Source organism: Apaloderma vittatum, unplaced genomic scaffold (assembly GCF_000703405.1).
Source record: "Apaloderma vittatum isolate BGI_N311 unplaced genomic scaffold, ASM70340v1 scaffold24571, whole genome shotgun sequence".
NCBI classification, from domain to species: domain Eukaryota; kingdom Metazoa; phylum Chordata; class Aves; order Trogoniformes; family Trogonidae; genus Apaloderma; species Apaloderma vittatum.
The window spans coordinates 67371-87510 of record NW_009701254.1 but is presented as its reverse complement, the minus strand read 5'-3'; the positions used below and the strand labels follow the sequence as shown (position 1 = coordinate 87510).

Genomic DNA, 20140 nt, shown 5'->3' with positions numbered 1-20140 from the left:
TAAAATCTTCACAAATATTGACTGGTTTTAACAGTCCCTTAAGGAACAGAAAATCTCATAACTACATCTCCCTCACTATTATGCACTCCTCTCTTCTCAGGGACCTGCTCTCCTGGCTTGCATGCACAATATTCTAATTCTTTTCTGCAGTCAAGCCTCTCTATCAGAGACTTTGCACCAAATATCAGCAGAGTATCCGAGCGCCTTCCAGCATTGCTTTAAATAATGGGACTGGAGAGGATTTTGTTCTTTCAAGTACACCCCAGGCTTGTAGTGACACAGTCAGAGGAGAAAGTACATATTAAATATGTAAGGGTTGACAGCTGAAGAGAACAGGGTGGTTTTCAGTACCTTCTACTTTGCTTCCTACCAGGTAAAGCACAGTTGGAGATACGGAGGAGCAGATAGATGCAATAGGAGCCCAGACCAAAGCGACAAATGGTGATACAGGCAAGAAAAGCAGAGAGTATGGAAGAGAGAAAGGACTTGGCTACAGAAGTGGGAAACAATTTGTTGGGCATGTGAATAGACAGAAGTGACAGAAGAACATGGTGGCACAGAGCAAGTATGCTGTAAGTCACTGTCCAAGATGGAGAGCGAGATGACTCCTGCCTTTCTGACACGGCATATGAAGCTTAGTTCACTCCTTTCTTGCCTGTTAAAAGCCACCAATTTTACCCTTTGTTGAAGCTGTCAAGCTCCCACACTGCTTTTCCCTTTACAAGGCATCTCCCTCCTTATTTTCAAGTTTGTCATTCCCCACTGTCATCTTATTCTTAGAAACACTCTAGGCAAGAATATAGCGATACATGAGTCTCCCCATATGTACCACATATATAAAATCCTGTCTATACCAAGTAGGACTGCCTGGTTGCAACCATGCCCCATCCCTGGTGCAGAAGTTGCAGGACAACTCACATGTGCTTTCTCACAACCTTAAGTAAAGACTCTTCCCTGACAGATCCTCCCACAGCAGGTTGCTTACTTTGGGACCAAACTGTGGTTAAGTGGAGATCGTAAGACCACAGCAAAGCCCATAGATGCTGTTGAGGCTCACCTGATGCATGGGATATTTTCATGTGTTCTCAGAAAGCTCTGGAAAGGAAAAGAGTATCCTCCGTCTCTCTCCAAACCCCAAATTTACAGCATACCAGGTGGTCTGGAAACCTGCCACTTCAAGCTGGAAAGTGGTCCTTTCATGCTCTCCTGCTTTCAGCAGCTCAACACTGCCTCCTGCATCTTATAAGTCACACAAACCTCACACTGAATTCCCCCTGTCTCAGGCTTACTCTGAAAGAGCAAGGGTTACTGATTTCAGGTTAGATTGAGGTTAGCTTATTTGGGCACTGCATTTCTTCTAGAGGCAGTCTGACCTTCATTAGAGCTAACAGTAAAGCCCAAAACGACTTCATAAAAACTGGTGTCTTACATAACATACCTGAAAGCCTTCCTGCTCCAAGATCTACTAGTCTACCTGATAGAGGAGTCTATGCATAGAAAGAGTCTACACATTTTGAGGAAAATGATATCGTACAGCAGCAAGGGCCAGCTGCTCCTTAGAGAACAGGGGGCCCAGCGCAGTGATGCTGTCATCAGGACAGAGACCCATCTCAAGAGGTGCAAGCAGGGCAGGCTCAGAGGCAGCAGCTAGATTCAGTCAAGAGTCCCAATGATCAGGGAAGTCCATGATGATGAAGCAGATCCAAGCTCAAGCTGGAACTCAATCCACTAGTTAGAATCAGGCTTGATAATAGCAACCAGGGTCAAACACAGGCCAGTGAACACCAGACAGGTCCATACTGATAGAACTTTCCTAAGATCAAGTAGGGAATTCAATCTGCAGGTCTGCCCCCAGATCAGTCAGGGTCATGAGCAGGCAAAGATGCAGCTAAGCTGCAGACCAGTATGCCTCCAACATAGCTCAAGCAAACAAGGAGGAGCCAAGAGCTGAGCTTAGATGGCACTCCTCAGCCTATGGGCACAAGGGGTGGTAGAGGCCCTAGCTGAGGCTGTTCAAGACTGTTAACACCCTCAGGACCCTGGCACATGTGCTTATCTCACACTCAGAGCTGGTGCAGCTGCGTTTATTGGCATCTGCTTAGGCCAAATCTTCTCCATTCCTGCCCTCTGGACTGGTTGGCTTTGTCCACCCTTGTCAATTTTCCAGTTTCATTGAGTATGATTATCTAAAGTCTGCATAGCTTTGTGAAAAGAGGAACTTCTACATGAAAAGGCTCAGACAGACTAGGACCATGGGAGGTAAAGATAGAGCTCACATCTTCATATTCTCGCTATCTTTGAGCTCTAGACATAAGTACTCAGTGGATGATGTAGAAGACATTATCACTGAGTGAAATAATAGGGAGGATATGAGAACTATGTTGTTTTCTTATGGAGAATAAAATACATAAGAACAATGAAACATAATAGTATTTCCAGCAGCGGAGAAACGGCCTAAAAGCAAAGGAATTTTCCAGGTGGGAGTCTTGCAGAAGCCCAACACTGCAAATCAACTGTCTCATAACTGCAACAAATGCAAAAATTCCACTAGCATCTGGCAGCAGATGTTGGGCATCTATCCACCCACCCACCCACTGAAAGCATCGACCCCTCACGGCATCCAGTAATATCCCTTTAGCCGGTAAATGTGGAATGGCAATCCCTTACCTTCCCCAGGGCCATCACTCGAAAGGACTAGCACAGTCTATAAGTGAGTTGCTTTGAGGGCTGAACAGTTGCGGTGACCCAGAACTGAAATTTCTCTGCAATGCAAGAGGAAATCCCAGGGAACAGCTCATCTTCTGGAAAGAGCCTGCCAATAGCCCACAATGCCTTGTAGCCAAGGGTAGGAAAAAACCTGTCAATCTGTGGATTCTGCATAAACTTAGATGAGATGGGGAAACCCACCTCCTATATCAAGGCAAAGCCAATTTCATGGCAGATCTCAAGACAGACTGCTACGGGCCTGGGAAGCCATTTAATACAAGTAAAAAACAATCTTCCCTTAAGAATACAATTTTGAGTCAGAGCTACTATTGTCTATCCCAGACTCCTGTATAAGATGGTGATCATCAAGTTATGGCCTCTCCTTCATGGGGGCTGCTCACCTCTGATCAGCTTGAAACAGGCAGCTTAGGGAGACAGAGGTGGCTGGAAAACTGTGCCCAGTAGGATGTGGGTGTCCTGTGGTCCAAATAGAACTTTGTGAAGAAGCAGAGTACTTCACAGTCCCTGGAGGTGTTTAGGGAGAGGCTGGATGTGGCACTTAGTGCTGTGGTCTGGCCAATGTGATGGTGTTGAGTCATAGGCTGGACTTGATGATCTCAGAGGTCTTTTCCAGCCTCAATGATTCTGTGATTCAGCTGGTTGATCACTGGTTCACAAGACTAAGGGAAAAGACAAGTTTGGTTTATTTGTACATATTATATCTGCGGGGAAAATTTTGGAGTATTTTCTCAGTGAAGAAGTATTCCTTAATGGAAGTATCACATTCATTTTTATAGGTACTTTCTGCAAAAATCTGAGCCTCTCCCTCTCTCTTTTTAAGTAAAGAGTAAGTATTAAAAGGGATATTACAAGGCTACTCATTCTATAGCAATCCAACATACACAGCAAGTTGTAAGGAGAGCTGGGGACCAGAAGCCAGAAGCCCAAACATGGAGATGATACTGTTTTCTCATTAAGATGAAGTGCAAGTACCATCAGATGAAGCTATGTTGGGTAATCTGGCATGACGGGGTGTCAAAAAAGCACAGAAAGTGAGTCACTAGGAGTGTATGTACAAGTCAGAGCTTGGCCAAAGTGTAGTACAGATGATTCAGTTCTGCAGAAAAAGCAGAAGTGAAGAACAAAGTTTAGTGCTGTCACTATCAGAACATTTTTCTTAGCGAAGTTGTAACAGAAAACTAGTAGCGGGTCTCCAATCTATAGTGATGGTCACACAACAAATACAAGCCAAACCAAGATGCAGTCGTGACCTGAGAGGACATAAAACATGTGCAATGTTCCTCAGTACTTTGGTTTGAACTAATAAAATATGCCTGTGCAGCTAGAACCAGCATCTGACCTTCCACTTCTTTTTTTCCCCAAGAAAAAAACCAAGACAGTTGCCCATCTTTGATATATTCCATATCTGCTGCCAAATCTTCACTCTCCCACTCAGATAAAATCCCAAAATAGGGTGTGATGCCTTTCCTGTTGAAAAAGCCATAAGTCACAGTGAGTGAGACACACTTAACATCCTCCAATCAGTTAAATGAAAAGAGCTCTCCCCTTTGTTTCCCACCACTTCAGCACTCATTATATCTCACATTAATTAATATAGGCACTAGGAAGTGAGATGATAAATTACAAAACCCCATTAACCTGATTCTCTTCCAACTGGTGACATACGGCAACTTGTACATTAGACAAATTTTCCTTGCTCATGTGGGAGTCCTCATGTCTGAACTCCATTAAAGCAGCAGCCTCAAAGAAATATTTTTAATGTATGTACGTATGGAATGTATATCAATGTGTGTGGACAGTGCATGCCTTTGGGAACATCAGAATTCATTAGATCAGTCTGATATGAGATATATTGAACAGGTTCCATCTGACGTCTGTTACTGGGTTGTTCTGTCCACTCCCAAAGGAGTGAATCATATTGACAGGTTGAATTATATCTCAAGAGATATTTTTCTCCCCTCCTCCAAAGGCCATTTGCAATCACAGCACATCCACTGCCTCTTAAAAAGTGAGCTCATCTGGCACTGGGTTGCACTGAAGTCCTCCACCGTGCCTGAAGGAAGAATGTTTTTGGGTGGTGGGAACATGGAGAAGATGTGGTCTGTCCAGCTGTTCCTTGGAGCACTAACCATCTTGACCATGACTGTGTATGTCCCATCTACACATGGAGAACCTTTTTTACTACAAGATAAGCTGAAATACAGACTAGATGACACAGGTAGGTGGTTATCTTTTTGCTTTGCTTTGCTGCTTGTCGTGGCCAATGCAACATTCGCTTATTTGTGAAAGAAAATAAAATGAACCTTGAGCTATACAAAACAATCAATTAATATGGGTGCAACCCAGAGACTCGTTCGTATTAGCACGAGCTAAAGCTGTTCTTATGGTCTACAGCTGGTTGTATGACACATTCTGCTAATCAGTAAAAATATCAGACCTGGTGAAATCTGGTAAGGGTAGCTCTTTCTCTCCCAAAAGACAATTTCCAAAGAAAAACGTAAAAATATCAGAGAGTAGCAATTCCAATATGTACCATATGAGATTTGACAGCTCATAAATGTCAGTAGTAGGGTGCTGCTGATCTTCTTTATTCACAAACCTTTTTATATGTTCTTCTCCCATAATTTAAATTAATCTTAGCTTGAACTTATTCTGCAGGGAAATGTCAATCACTAATCTTTCTTGAGGACTTGGCAATGGAAAAAGAAAAAAAGAGAAGTTAAATATAGGCTTGAAAATAACAGTGCTTTTCAAATGATTTTTCCTCTTATATCACCTATTTATTTTTGTAATGGGGACCAAAACAGTCCTGAGGCCACTGTATCTAAATACTGCTTCTGTTTCATTTTTACTGGAGTGTTTATAAGGTGTTTTTTTCTGTAGAAAATCCCCCGAATTACTAAAAGTAGCTATTTTAAAATTGTAACTGTCTTTCAGACTCAGGAATGAGGTTTATAGCACTCCACGCTACCGGCAAGTTTTACACAGTGTGTAGCTCTGGTAACTCCCTCAGGTTTGTGTCTAGAGATCGCAGTCAGGACCAGCAGCTTCAGCTGCAGCATGAGGCAGGGCTGAGCTCAGCCAAATACTCAGAGCATCACTTTGGCCAGGGCCGCTCTGCTTCTACAGATTTATGTGACTTCAGATAATGGAGGCGATTCCCACATACTCTTGAGCATCCTTAAGGCTCATCTGGTACAATATTTTCTCCGATGTGTACCAAAAATAATTGCATCACAGCTACGTAGGGCTGATGGCTATATGAGACCATTTTCTCCTTTCTCACCTCTGTGAAGGAAGCAAGCAGAAGTCCTAAAGATCCTGGAAGAAGAGAAAATAAGCTTTTCTGCATAATTTCTTAGTATGCTCCCTGGATTCTGTAGGCATTGCCTAGGGCTTCGTAGTGTCTGGGTGTGGGCAGAGGTGTTCTGACTGAAGACTCTGGGGAGCGGCCATTCTCCCCGTGAAGTCTGATTCCCATTCTGTTACTCTCAAAAATGAATGCATCATTTCCGATGATTCTGGAAATCTGTTCAGCAGAGATGGGAGGATCTTAGAGCCTTCAGGGCTCTGATTAGTTCTATTTGCTGTGTCCATTGGTTTCTTCTGAACTCCCGACCTTCACAACCATTCATTTGAGGGCATAGCCACAACCACTAAAGCAAAACCACTGAGAAAGCTTCCTTTTAAGGGGACCTCATAGAGAGGTCCAAATTGCTTTACAAGAGCAGCTTGGAGAGCTTTTTCCTGGAAAACAGAAAAATTTTGCATGGCCTACGGCTGCTGTAAGAAGCTTCTTTGGGGATAAAGAAGCTTGCTTTAAATTCCTCCACACTTTGGCAGTGTTCAGGAAGAATCCTTTAATACCACTGACAATCAGACAGAGCAGCCCCAAGGCTGAGCGAGCACAGGAACAGAGTGTTGGGCCGCTGGGCTTTTCAGCCATGGTACCCCCATGTCAGCCCCCATGAGCACCAAGTTCCCACTTCGGTTGCCCTGTGAAGGTGGATGGTGTGAGGGGCAGGGAACACCTGCAATTTTGAGAAGAGAGGATCTCACGGATTGCTGCCTGTCTTTGCAGAAGCATCTGCTACGGAAGAAATCAGAGCTGTCTAAATCAAGGTGATGTCTCCAGCTCTTTGCAGCCAGCCATACTGATGAGGCTGCAGTGAGACTGGCCAGCAGCCCAGAGCTGGAAGGGAGGGCTCCCCCATGCTGCACCCTTTTGTTGCTCACCCCTCACTGCCTGGACATTTTATTCTGTGCTCACACACGTTCCTCATCCCCTGAGCTCCTTCCACCCTGACAAAGAGCGGACGGGAGACATTTTCTTTTTACTTTTTAGCCTTCTTAATTATTGTTTTAAAGTTGGGAGCTGGAGGTTCCATTCTTTTTGTCATTAGAGCCTGAGAAAGGTGTGTTTTCTGTGCTGCAGAGAACCGAGTGCTTCCTGAGAGAGAAGACACAAATCATGAGGACACACTGCTTACTCTGCTTCTTAATAAGAAATACGCGTGGCGGAGACCAGAAAATATTGGTAAGTGAAAGGGATAGGAGATCTCAGCTTCTTGAATTTGTGTTTGCATGAATTCAAGGAACCTGCTCCTCAGGTTCCTCAGAAATGCCAACTGCTCAGAAAGCAGAAGCACCCAGTACGGTGCCTACACATGATTAACGTCAGATGTTCTCCGTCATGGGGCTCCTGGACATGCTTTTGCAACGCCACATAAAGCTGCCCAAAATACGCACCCTAGATCCTCAGACACTGATACTGACTGGCAAGGGAGTGTTTGTGTGTGTGTGTACGTAAGTGACAACAAGAAGTGATGCTGCCGAGTCCCTGTGCCCCTGCTATCCCTGAAATGTTGTGCACTATACCTGGGGCATGGACAAGCCTTGGGAGTAACCTCTCCACCCACACCTCATACAGCCCCAATATGCTTCTGAGAGGCAACTCAGTGTCTCGCTGGCACGCAAAAATGGGCAATTTCCAAAGGACATGGGGCAGTGGAGTGGCATCAAGATTCTGCAGAGCTCCCTCGGGGTCAGGTGTAGGCTGGGAGAAGGGTGGTGGGAGCTCCTGTCAAAGCCCCTGCTAATGCTAGAAGAGGTTGAGACAATGGGCTTTTCCCACACAGTGGAGAGACCAAAGATGGAACACACAGAGGCTTTTCTTGTCTGTGCTGTGAGAACAGACACCAAATTTAAGGCCACACACATGTGGCTAACTCAGACAAAGAGACATTTTGGCTTCTTGTGACACTATGCACAGTGGTCACAAATGCCATATGGATTACAGGGGTCAGCTATTCCCACGGCCACCGCAGCCAGAGGAGGGTTTGGGCTGTATGTGGTGGTCTCAGAGTAGGAAGCTGCCCTTGCCTGTGAAAACAGCCAAAGTGGAGCCCAGCAAAAATTTTGTTATGAGAATCCATTTGTCAAAATCACTTAGTGCTCTTCCCCAGCCCCATGTTAATGTAGTGAGGCAGTGGCTAAACAATCCTGGGACAAATACATACAAATAAATCAAGTCCTTCTACTTACAAAGGCATTCTTCTTGGAAAATGGATGCATTCAAGAAATAACATTTTTATGATTGGTTTATGGATTATTGCACTTATTACTCCTAGAGGAAAGGCTGCATTTTATGCTAGACAATTGAATATAATGAATCTCTGAGCAGAGCACAGACAGAGGATTTACAGGAGGCACTTTCTCAAGGCTTCATCCATAAATTAACTTCCTTCCCCCTGCCTGAGACAATCTGTTCCAAATTTCGACCGCTGTTCATTTTCTATTCATAGCAGTCATTGGCCAAGCTTATGCTTTGAGGAAAGTCAAGCCAAAATTGGCCCTTGGAACTCTGAAAGAGGTAAAAATGTGTATAACAATAATAAGATAAGAACAATAATATTGTTATTAATAATAATTTCTTAAGTGGCATTTTTGGCTTATAGATATGCAAGCCTGGCTTTCTCTACCTTACAGATATGCAAAGACGTGCTTAAGAGGAATCTGCCTGAGGTCGTTGCTGACAGTGCCAGCAGCAGAGCCCTCACCTCCAGACTTTCAGCCCACCCCCAGCCCACCAAGCCCTGACGTGATAGACTTGTTTAGGAACTGTTGCTTTTTCTGCTGGATGAATATCTGTCAGAAAATACTCAGGAATTTTCAACTGAACTGCTTCCTTCTCGAAGGAGAAACTGTGAAGGCAGTCAACTCTTTCTTGGCACCCTCTTGCTCAGCTTCAAATGTTTAAAAAAAAAGCCCAAGTCTGATGATGTGTCTGAGTGCTGAAGTCTTATCTGAAACCAGGGGGAATTATGTCCCAAATCTCCGTGGAGACGCAGACCAATGCCTGTTGCCACATTAGGAGCAGATAAAGGAGGCAGTTCTGGGGCTGTTTGTGGGGCCCAGCAAAGACATTCTTTGGTTCCTTCCTGACTCTTCTGCTTATGTTAGCACATTTTTTCCCAAAATGGCACTTAAAGCCCGCTGATCATTTTGTGTTCTCCCTCACCTCAGAGAACTGCTATACTCCATTCACTCAGCTTTGGCTGAGCTCGTTTTGTCATGGTGCTTTCTGTTGTTTCATCTATCTATTAAAAAAATTCAGCTGTTTTTGACATCACTTTGAGTCTGCATTAAGGTTCCTCAGTCCTCAAGAGGAGTGAGATTGAAATCCTCCATTCTTTCCTGCAGCTTCCCCTATTGCTAATCCATATCCTCCCCAAATCAGCTGGAGGTTTTAGATCCCAGTCATAGGCACCCAGCTCTCCCCTTTTCCTGAATGGGCCAGTTCAGGCCAGTTCATTCATCCATCTGAGTAGTTTTCTGACAGTCTAGCACAGTACTGCTCAGCCTAGAGATCTCTGAAGCTGGTCCCCAAGTCCCTGTGCTCCCCTAACATTCACAAGCATGGAATCCACACGCTCACTGCTATGTTACTTTTCCTGTTGCTCCACTCTGCCGGCCTTGGTGTTTGCTGACTTACAAAGCAATAAGGCACGCTAGGCTAAATCTGTGTCATCTGACTCGTGCCTTCATAGGTGATATGAGGATAAACAAGTCTTAAAAGAAGCAATGGGAGTTCATTTAAAAGGTCAGTGACAGAAAAAGGCACCATTAGAGATTTGTTTTTACTGGGATTGAAATGGAAAAGCAGCAAAGAGGTTCACCTGAGTTGGTATCACACACTACATGAGCTGGTTGGGCTAATTTCCCTAGAGCCTGGTGAGCAATAGAGAGGTCTCGCTTGTAATGGAAAATTTGGCTAAAGCCCTATAGAATTCAACAGAGAAAGCCTGCTCTTCTGTCACTGTTTCTGCTACCATCGATTTGAGGCTCACTAACAGGAATTAAATGATAACTAGGTCTTTTCTTGTCAACCCTTGAAGAGGTTAAATTAATAAATTGGTTTTGATTTGAGCTTTAGGAAACAATGCAGATACTGATGTTATTACTCTCTTCCTTGCAGACTGGGAGCTGGCGAAGAAATTTGAAGAGCTTGAACAGGTGAGAGGAACAAATGCACAGACATATATATGTATTCATATATGTTATATGAATAGCTAAACAATTGTGCATACTGTGCACACACAATTATGCCGTATTCTTCTGTCTTTGCATTCTGCTGCTCTTCCTTCTGCTGCTATAATGTAAGCAAATATTGCACAAAGAGAAAAACAGAACCTGAGCTAAACAGCTGCACAAACTGGAAAAGAGAACAAGGCTATAGACTAGTGCCATAGAAGATGAGGCAACTCTTGCCTCTATCACCAGTGAAAATCCAGTGAAGGCCAAACAAGGAAAAAAATAAACACGAAAGGATATTTCCATGGAAGAAAAGAGAGGGAGAAGAGGAGGTCATGATGCCTTCCTTGGAATTGTATCGGCTGGCTGCATTAGATACCAGGTTGAAGTTAGAGGGACAGCCACTGCACACCTAATCCAGAATGATTTTTGTCTGGGCTCTTTGCTCGACCCTTACCCAGGGTCAGAGCCCTACTGTGCTGAGCAGAGTGCACACTCACACACACACACACACACAGATCAAGAGGAAGCCCCATCACACACCCAGGGCCCAGGAGCAGGGAAAGGTGTGCAGCAACCTTCACATGGCTCCCACTATGCCTTGAACCCTGCAAGCAGTGGAAGCTCTTTTTGCTTTTTCTCAGGTCAGGTCCAGCTGTTCACGTGAATCCTAGCAGTCCCGCTGGATTCCACTTGGTACTTTTCAGCCCAGAACAAAAAATCACAGGGCAGCATGCCAGACAGGAGGCTGTCAGCTCCTACTCTAGCCACTTGCTCCAGTGCTGAGGGACATTAAGCTCTGGCTTCCTGGGAGCAACGTTGCCAAAGCAGAAGCCTAGATGATGGCCACGGATGTTCCTAGACTGCAAGAAAAGAGTAGCTACAGAGGTGAAAGAAATACCATGCACTTTACATGCTATAACCAAGGGAATTTAGCAAGAACTGGGAGGAATGGAGGACAGGGACAACCGAGAGCAATGGAGAAGCGATGCTCTCTTCTGCAGCATGTGGATGATCAGAGATCTCCTGCCTCAGTATTGACTTTACTCTTAATGGTGTAATATCCTTCTACACAGCCTCCTCCCCACAGGGGTTTGCACCCTGAGGTGGAGGAGAAGAACAGAGAGTGCCTACACTGCTGCCACCAAACAAGCAGCTTAGTGGAAGACAATATGAGAAGGTGTGAGTGCTCCAAAGGCAGATTGTCCTGGAATGGTCTGGCTCCAGGGAAGCCCCTGTCCTCCGCAGTGATGCTGTCAGCTAGGCTGCCTGTACCTCCTGCCTCTCAGCCCCTCTGCACTTGCCAGCACACTATGGGGCTCCTCATGATGGGGCATTTGTTTACTGCTGTGTTTGTTTTTAAACAGCTAGAGAAGTTGAAGGATCAGCTCTCAACTGAGGAAGGGACAGAGGTGGCCTATGCCTTGGAAAGTCTCTCAGCATCCCAGCCCAAAAAACGCGGTAGGTTTTGGGTCAGAGCCTTGCAGTCATCCTGTCCAGCTCTCCTCTCCAGGGCTTCCTTTCTGCAAGAAAGACAGTGACAGTAAACACGCCCCAAATATACTGAAAACCAGGTCGGCAGCTTTTCTAGCAGCCCAGGCCCTCTCTTTTGTAATGGCTGGCTGTTTCAGCAGCTGGTGAGAAGGACTGTGTACCCAACCCTGCCTCCTGCCGGGGCAGATATAGCAGGACTGCACAACCAGGACCTCACTGGAGGCAGCGTTGCATCCTGCTTTTCACAGAGGGACACGGGGTTATATGAGCAATGAGCACCTGTCGTGGCAGGGGTGAGTTCTGTATGAACACATCTGTCCCCACAGGGCACCTGTCGCTTTGCTCTGAGCACAAAGCTAGAGCTGAAGGCATAATGAGGCATGTGGACTGCACGCACTCCTCTCTGCCAAGGTCACTGCCTCCCTACAGAAAAAAAAGGAGCACTTGTTTGTGCTGCTGAAAAAAACAGCTAAAAAGGATGTAGAAATCAACCAAGAATGCAGGGAACTAAGATCTAGTAGGCTGTCCAGGTGCTCTCCAAGCTTTGTCCAGTCGGGAGCATATTGCACCAGTGCTCCTGCAGAGCTGCCCCTGACAAGCACATGGACAACTTCATACCTGCCAGCTTTCAGTGGATTCCTCCAGAAGTTGCTGATGACAGATCTGGTCTAAAAGCAAATGAGATAGTTCTGCCTTTACCCCACGTGCTCTGTGCATATGCAAGCTGACAACCTGCCAGACAGCCAAGAGAAAATCCTTTTGTGCAAGGCTTGCTTACGTGCTTAGATGATCCTTAGACAATCTGCAATTTATAAGCAACCCTGGAGGCTGTCATTAATTTGGCTAATCTAATTCATGCCTCCACCAGTCTGGAAGGTTCAAATGTAGATAAAACTATTTCCTCCTGCCAGGTTTAAATCAGATTCTGCCAGAAATTATAGCCGAGAATCTTTGCCTTCATCAAAGTCCTTCCAGTCTGGGAGGAGCTCATGTCTCAGCACGAGCACTGCTGATTCATTAGAAGCTCTCTCCCAAGATCCTGCTTTCAAAAACCAAGTGGAAATCTCTTCTCATGCTTCACAACAGGAGACCCACATGGGATTCAAAGAATAGGGTATGCCAGTGATACAGCTATTTTTTCCAACACCAAAAGATACATCCTTCCCTAACCTAGTCTTCTTAGAAGATACCACAGAGATCAATGTTTAGAGGACAGCTAGCAGCAGAATTTTAGAGTGATTGTTTTGTTTTTTTTAAAAAAAATGTAAGGAGCAGATCTGGTCTCTCCTAGTCAGTATCCTGCTCTTCCAGTCAGGCACAGGTGAAAAATCCTGCACACACTTCTCAGGCAGCTAAACTGGTGGCCAGTAGACAGGAAAGAAAAAACTGGTTCCTGATATTGCTGAAGTAGAGTAAAAGAAAAACCAATCCCTTATAAATCAAGCAACATAGAAACAACTTTTAGACCCCCTATTTACACTATAAGCAGCTAAAAGAAACAATTTCTAAAAGTGTTACATGAAGTCAAAGCTGGTTATTGAGATGTGTCCAGAAACCACAATGCTGGCTTTACACCTCAACCTTCTCAAGACATGGGACTTTCGAAATCCACCCCAGGACTAGAGCAGCAATCTGGACTAAGTTCCTTGGATGCTAACATCCTTCTCTTGTATCCCTTCCCAGCCTGCTTTTGGAAATACTGCATCTGAAGGCTTGCCAGGACTGGAGGATGAAGATGAGCCCTTCCCCAAACTGCCTTGCTAGGTATTAATGTGTTAAGAGTTTGTTCTGTTCTCTCATCACGCTGCTAACTTGGATGCCACCCTCCATGACCGCACCACAGTCAAGGCTAACAGGGACCATGACAGGAGCTGGTAGCCAAATACCATGCTCTACTGTTCCCTCCTTCCAGGTTTGACCTACCATATCTTCTACTTGGAAGATGCTCCCCAACTTCCCTTGCTGTCCTGTGTGTGCCATTCAGTCTGCTGCCACTGCACACTCCTCCCCTTCTCGCCAGGTCCCCCAAGGCACCAAACACTAACTCAGCTCCCCTGAGCTGCAGCCTCTGCCCACATCTGCAGACGTTGCTCATGGTGGTGTCTGGGTTTCCCATTGCTTCCTGCGAGCAGGTCTGTGATGACCTCACACCCACTGCTGAGACAAGGAGGCAGACTGGGTGTGATGTGACAGGCTCAGGGCTGCCTGCCTCGGCTTGCTGAGCCAGAGCCATTCCTCATCGTGTCCCATCCATGTACACAGCAGGACTAGGGGAGGACAAGCGTAGAAGTCTGAATCCTTTGGACTTCTTTCCAATAAAGATTTTCTGTTGCACAGAAATACGTGCCGTTTTCTTTCTCACCCACTGCAGAGGCCCAAGGGGCAGCACATTTCCCTTGATGTCGGCTCTTGTTACCTTAACGGTTCACATGAGGTTTACAATGGAAAAATGTCTCCCATTAGACACCTAGGCATAGCAACACTGGCCTGAGGAAGAGGCCCTTCCTTTTGACCAGAATTGGGAATGAGAGTTGGGTCTTCCTCACGGATATGTGTGGGCTGCTGTCCTCACAGGACTGGGACAGACCCACCGATTTCTACCTATTCACCCCAAAGAGATGCTTTGAGCAGAGATTTTTTAGCTCATCTGTCTGGCCAGTAAAGATGCTAGCTGGCTTCCTCTACTGCAGAATTATGTGTGCCCCTGTCCAAAAGGAAGAGACCACAATCCATCAGTGGTTTCTACATGTATTCATCTTAAGTCACATTTTCCAAATTTATTTGCAAAAACAAAGGACCATGTTTCCAAAGGTGTAAATTCAGAAAAAATCCTGATGTTAACCTTGAGGATTCTAACAGTGTAAATGAAAGCAGAATCTGGTAGCCACTGCAAGAGCATGAAGTGATTTTGACTAGGATCCAGCCCTGTCAAGCCATGCTATCTAACTGTAGCTTACGTACTGCATATTCTTCCAAACTTTACCTCTCCCAAAGCTGCAACTACCATGCCACACTCATTGCCTTGGGCTCTGGCAAGAAGCACACACTTACCACAGCCGTACCTTGTATTTACATCATTAACACGAGGAGATCTACTCATTCTATTACAGGCCAAATTCAGCATCTATGGATTAGACCAGTGAGAACCAATGGCATACAAAATGCAGTTTGCCATCAATGTTAATTCTTTGCTATTTCCGTGGTGGTGATTCAGAACACATTTTCTGTTGCTTTTGTGCAAGTGAAAAGGTATGTGGGAGCACACTCTTACATACCCTTACAACAGCACCACATTCAGGAAGAAATCAGCCTGCTGCTGAGAGAAGGCTCTCTCTTTCTTTAAGAGTTTAGTGCTCCAGATGAAAAGGAGGTGTACTACAGAGCTGCACTCTGTGCCCCAAACTGGGGTTCAGCTCAGATGTTTTCAGCTTGCAGGAAATGCCAGGGCAATGAAAGGCTGGAGCAGCAGGCTCCATCTGTTATCTGCTAGCTGTAGCCATGCCTTCCTGACCCGGTGTGATAACTCATCAGCACGTCAGGAAAAGGAATACAGTGTCCACAGCTATTTAACCATTTGCTCTGTCTGATTCTAGACACAAGGATTCCCTAGAGGGCAATGCACCATACTGCTTAGCACTGGGTTTTAGCCCACATGGTGTTCTACATCCTATCAGCACAGTTAGTTTAAGTGCTCATGGTACACAAACTACCCCACTATTCCTCACAAGCACTATATGCTGCTGTGTTAGCTGCTTCTGCTGGAGTGACGATTAAGTGTTGAATGCAATTTATTTACTAATTCAAAGCAAAGGCGGTGATGCTTATGTACAACATGTCACTGTGGGGGTCCTGTCCTTTCTCCCAAATGCACAGAACAGAAACTCTTCCTTAGGTCCCACTTCCACATTGTGGTTCTTCATACCTTACCCATGCTTGGGCAGTCATTCTTGCTAAAGTTAATAACCCACAGGCAACAATTACAGGGATTTCTCTTGGACATTCTAGTAGACTGTGTTGATTTATTAGCTGAAAATCCTCACAGACATCTGAATGGATTTGCAAGAAGGCAGGGCAGGGCAAATCTAGCGTACAATGGATGCTGCAGTATATCCTCATTTCACATTTGTTGACCTCCATGTTACGCACAATGACTGAAGTTATCCAGTATTATCTAAAGTAACAAATTAAGGTGTTCCGCCTTTCAGGCATCATCATAGTGTAAACAGCATCTGCCAATTTATGGATTTTAAAGAGTAGTCTCAGGATGTCTCAGGGTTTTCTGTGCTGGATGGGGCTACTGCCTTCTCCCAAGTAATCCACACAGTGAGGTGGGAGCCAAGAGAAGGACTGAAGCTTCCAGCTCCCAGTTCCGAGCAAGACCATCAGAGACACCTCCATCCTGCTTTGTTTTCACATCACCCTTCAGATGGAAGGCATTTCAGCGCACAACTTACAGGCTTTAAAACCCCTCTTTATTTGGAAGCTCAGGCTAATACCTACCAGCTGTACAATACTTCTATGATCCAGCAGTGTCTTTACAAAGCTGCTGTGTTAGCATTGGATTCCTCTAATCCGAGTCTCCCAAAATATGTCACACAATGACTCTGTCCACACTGCATTTGACAGACAGCTGTACGAGTGGTCAGGTCATCACTTCCATAATCTGCCTATGCCCCATACATATGGCTACCTGGCAAGCAGATTATCTGCAGACTGTCTGGATGAGCTCAGTGCAAGAAGATAACTGTTTACTAAACCACAGGCCAGGCTCAGAATAGGTAGTGGCACTGCAGAGACAGAGCCTGGGCTTGTATGGGACTGCATTTGCAGGCTTGCTTCTAGCATGGACAGAAAATCATGTCTTGAGTCAGCCAGTCTACATTCACCCACTCAACCCAGCTCTCAGAGCCTTCACCTGCAGGCTTAAAGGCAGAAAATGAGCAGGGACCAGGGGAAAAGCAAGGAGAAAAACCCCAAGATAGCCACATGTGGATTTACAGCCTCACTTTATTTCTATGACTTTCAAGAGCTTGGTCTAGAAAGCACCTGTAGTGCTTCACCTCACACACAAGTACTGGCAATTGCCCACAGAAGGAGGAATGATCACCTAACGCAGCCAGAGCGAGCTCTGCCGAATGGGAAACTGGGAGAACCTCTTGATGTGATTCATTGGTTTGTGCAGCAGCTCCCAGCAGCATTAGTCTATACTGGAGATGTCAAGAAAAGCAAAGTTTCCTGAAAACTTTCTGTGGCTGGACCAGTCCGGGTCTCAGGGCAGAGCTGTAAGGAAGAAGAAAAATGGGAAAGGCCTCTGCCACGGCCAAGCACTGCCACCTCTCAGACACGAATTGGACGCTACCTGAGTCCTGAGCAGGAGCCTCCTCTGCCACCATGGCTTGAACAGGGCAATTCCCCCGAAGTCCCAATCCTCACAACAGCTTTAACTTCCAAGACTCTCTGACTTCCCAACTCCATTCCTGTAGCTGACTGCAAAGCAGACTTCGTTTTCCTCCCTTCTGCTAGCTGATGGCCAAGTGCTTTGCGTCTCATATAAGATTAGGAAATTAACACTTAATTCCTATCTCTAGCCTTACTCTCTGGCTAACACAGGGAGTTTGACAAGAACAATTTTTTTTCTTAGTCCTGCATAATCTCTTTCTCAATGGATCTTCCTTTGCAATGCTAAGGATGATTTATACCCAAGAACAGCTATCTAAGGAATTTAGCTGACATAGACCAAAGAAAACATCAGCTAGGAGCCTGAGCATTGAGATGTCTGCAAACAGCTCTTTTCAGCTATATTTTATAATCTGGAAAGAAGTGAAAATCATGAAGCAGGATTGAAGACAACCTGTTTTACTCTGAAATGAAGTGGAAAGGACATATTTATATTTTACTAGAGTGAGAAATACTTGAACTTTTAGAATTGGATGTCTGATTATGCCCTGTGCACACATCAAGAAGCTAAAATAAGGCATATGATGCAGATGGCCTAGGAAGGAGATGATTTCATATTTGGATGCTATCCTATGCTATGCATAGGGAGGAGTGAAATGTATTCATCAGCTTAGAGGAGGAAACTAGAAGTCTCACCACATTTCAGGATCTGCTATACGATGAAAACATGCCTAAATATGGTGCAAAGATAAGAGAAAGACTACTAAAAACATCAGGATAAATACTAAGGTATTGTCACAGCTCTTACTCAGGCTAACTCCTAGCGAAGTCAACAGACATCTTCTCCCGAACAGCAGTCCAAACAAATTCTAGGTTTGTCCCATAAATGTGAAATATTTCCTTCATCTACCAAATAAACACCCTCTTGAAAGATATGTGCAAAGCAAACTGTCTGCTTTTCATGGACGGCTGTTGGCATCTCTGGGAATTTTATTTTCATTCCAAAAAAATCTAACAGTTCTTGCTAGGATAATGTACTTGTGCAAGTTTAAGAGACAAATGCCATGCAACTAAACTATATACATATTTTCTGTTCACTCCTGTCAGTGACACCGTGCACAACTGTGAGAGCATTCTGACCTAACAAACTGGATTTGTTATTATTTGCAAATGCAACATTTGTAAAACGTAACGAGAAACAGATTTTGTGGAGGTCAATTCGCTGAGTGTTGTATCATTAATCAATGACAAGACCTGCTGTGATGCATCTTCCATATTTCTGTAATGTTTCCAATACATTATCAATCATTCAGAATAGAAGCACCTGTAGGCAGGAAAAAAAAGCAAACATTACATTTTCCCACGTCAGAAATGCAAGGTGTTTACTATAAGGTGGTCTACAGGGAATGAAAATGTTAGGAGTACTTGTTTTCTTGTAGATGGGTTACTAAGTTGTAATTTAGGGCATTCAACCTAAATTGGCAATCACAATCCATGTTATAAGAAGCCATCACTCCACAAGCTCCTCTTTTCAAGCCCACTGGTGTGACTTGAATACCTCCACGTAACTGAGAACAAGTGGGGTTCTCCGAGCCTGCTCACACCCCCAGTATTTTGGTTTACTTGCAGGAACTGCTAACCCTTGGTGTTGCTGAGACGGCTCACTCCAATCCGGTCAAGGGGAACTCCAAACCTTCTCTTAGGCAGCTCAACCACTTTCCTGCACAGGACAAAAAAAAGCAAAGAAGAAGGGAAAGAATTGGGGAAAGACATAGGAATAACCAAAATGTTACTACATCTTTGAGTCCTTCATTCAGCCCACTAACAACTTATCGTTCAGGGAGCACAGCTGTGCAGGAGCAGCCAAAGATGCAAGTGTTTAAAAGTAAGATGCTCCACTTGTCTTGCAAAACAATAGGAGTTGCACCTGTTTTACAGACTGACTGATGTTGATCCACTAACCTTGTTTTTATTTTGCAGCAAACAAATAACTTCACAAATTAACTGCTATTCTTAAAAGAAGGGAGATAGGCTGCATGTATAAAGGGGAACTGTCTCATGCATTGTATCATATACTTCAGGTGACCCAGTTTCCTGGATCTTTGAAATCCCCAGGGCCAACTGGGGCTAAGCTAAGCAAGGGGTTAGAAAGCATTGCATAGTAACAGAAGGGACAAGTCAGAGGGGCCCTTGCAGGATTTTTCTATGATGTCTCCTGCAACAGGCTGTAATCAAAACTGTCTAGTAGCAACCCTCTGATGAGACTGAAAATGGGAGGTTTTTTGGGTTTCCCTCCATATGGTACATTTCCTGATGATCTGATGAATGAGGGCATGAGGAAAGTGTAAAAGAAGTTCTGGGCAGGAATGTTTTATTATGATTTTTTTATACATGAAAAAGTTTTCCCATTATAATTCAGCATTTTTGAGCATTTTTTTTTTTCAACCAGCAGAGGTTTTCTATTAATTAATTGTGGAAATGGTGAGATTTTCTGCAGCTGCAAATAACCTCAACTTTTGCACTTGGACACACTTGCCAGTGAAATGTAGGTCCAAGAGAAGCCCTGGAAGATGAACTCTTTTCTCTGTCTGTCCTTGTCAAGAAACATAAATAAAAAGAAATTCTGTTCTGTAAGCTGGCAAATGCGCAGTGAGCAGCAGGAGAGTGTGCTGTGGCGCAGGGGAGGCTCATGCCATGCGCTAGCACTGCCATGTTCACTCATCCTGCGGCTCTCGGGGCTCTGCACACTCTGCGCAGGACCATCAGTCTAGTCCATGCTCTCAGCTGAGCAGTCGTCTTTCCTCACGCCTTTCAGGCGCGGGCTGGAGCCCAGAGGCACCGGTCCAGCACCGGCAGCCTGTTTCACGCTGTCTCTTTTCTAGCTGCTGTTCAGAGGAGGTCAGGACGTGGGAACTGACAGCACACCCGGCGCGCAGGGAGCACCACATCGGTCACGCTGGAGTGGGGCCGTAACAACACCCCCGGCGGG

At 45.0% G+C, this 20140-nt stretch overlaps 2 protein-coding genes across 2 annotated transcripts in view; one reads left to right on the top strand and one right to left on the bottom strand.

The window, feature by feature from the left end:
- The first annotated feature begins 4821 nt into the window (after positions 1-4821).
- On the top strand, positions 4822-13913 carry UTS2B (urotensin 2B). Its single transcript, XM_009879094.1, has 5 exons — positions 4822-4945; positions 7163-7264; positions 10205-10242; positions 11628-11721; positions 13438-13913. Exons 1-5 carry the CDS (start codon positions 4822-4824, stop codon positions 13461-13463), a joined length of 384 nt encoding a protein of 127 aa, XP_009877396.1. The 3' UTR covers positions 13464-13913.
- Positions 13914-18364: 4451 nt separating this feature from the next.
- The window catches only part of OSTN (osteocrin), a 14311-nt gene continuing 12535 nt past the window's right edge, over positions 18365-20140 (bottom strand). The window contains exons 4-5 of the mRNA XM_009879093.1: positions 18775-18871; positions 18365-18475 (exon numbers count right to left, since the gene is read on the bottom strand). Coding sequence (XP_009877395.1) covers positions 18787-18871 — 85 coding nt within the window. The 3' untranslated portion in view covers positions 18365-18475; positions 18775-18786. The remainder of the gene's footprint in view (positions 18476-18774; positions 18872-20140) is intronic.

Bases quoted from the DNA above. Each gene is read 5' to 3' on its own strand.
- UTS2B (XM_009879094.1), top strand. From the start codon at position 4,822: ATGTGGTCTGTCCAGCTGTTCCTTGGAGCACTAACCATCTTGACCATG. The intron at 10,243-11,627 runs GTGAGAGGAACA...GTTTTTAAACAG, and splicing joins AATTTGAAGAGCTTGAACAG to CTAGAGAAGTTGAAGGATCA. The intron at 11,722-13,437 runs GTAGGTTTTGGG...ATCCCTTCCCAG, and splicing joins ATCCCAGCCCAAAAAACGCG to CCTGCTTTTGGAAATACTGC.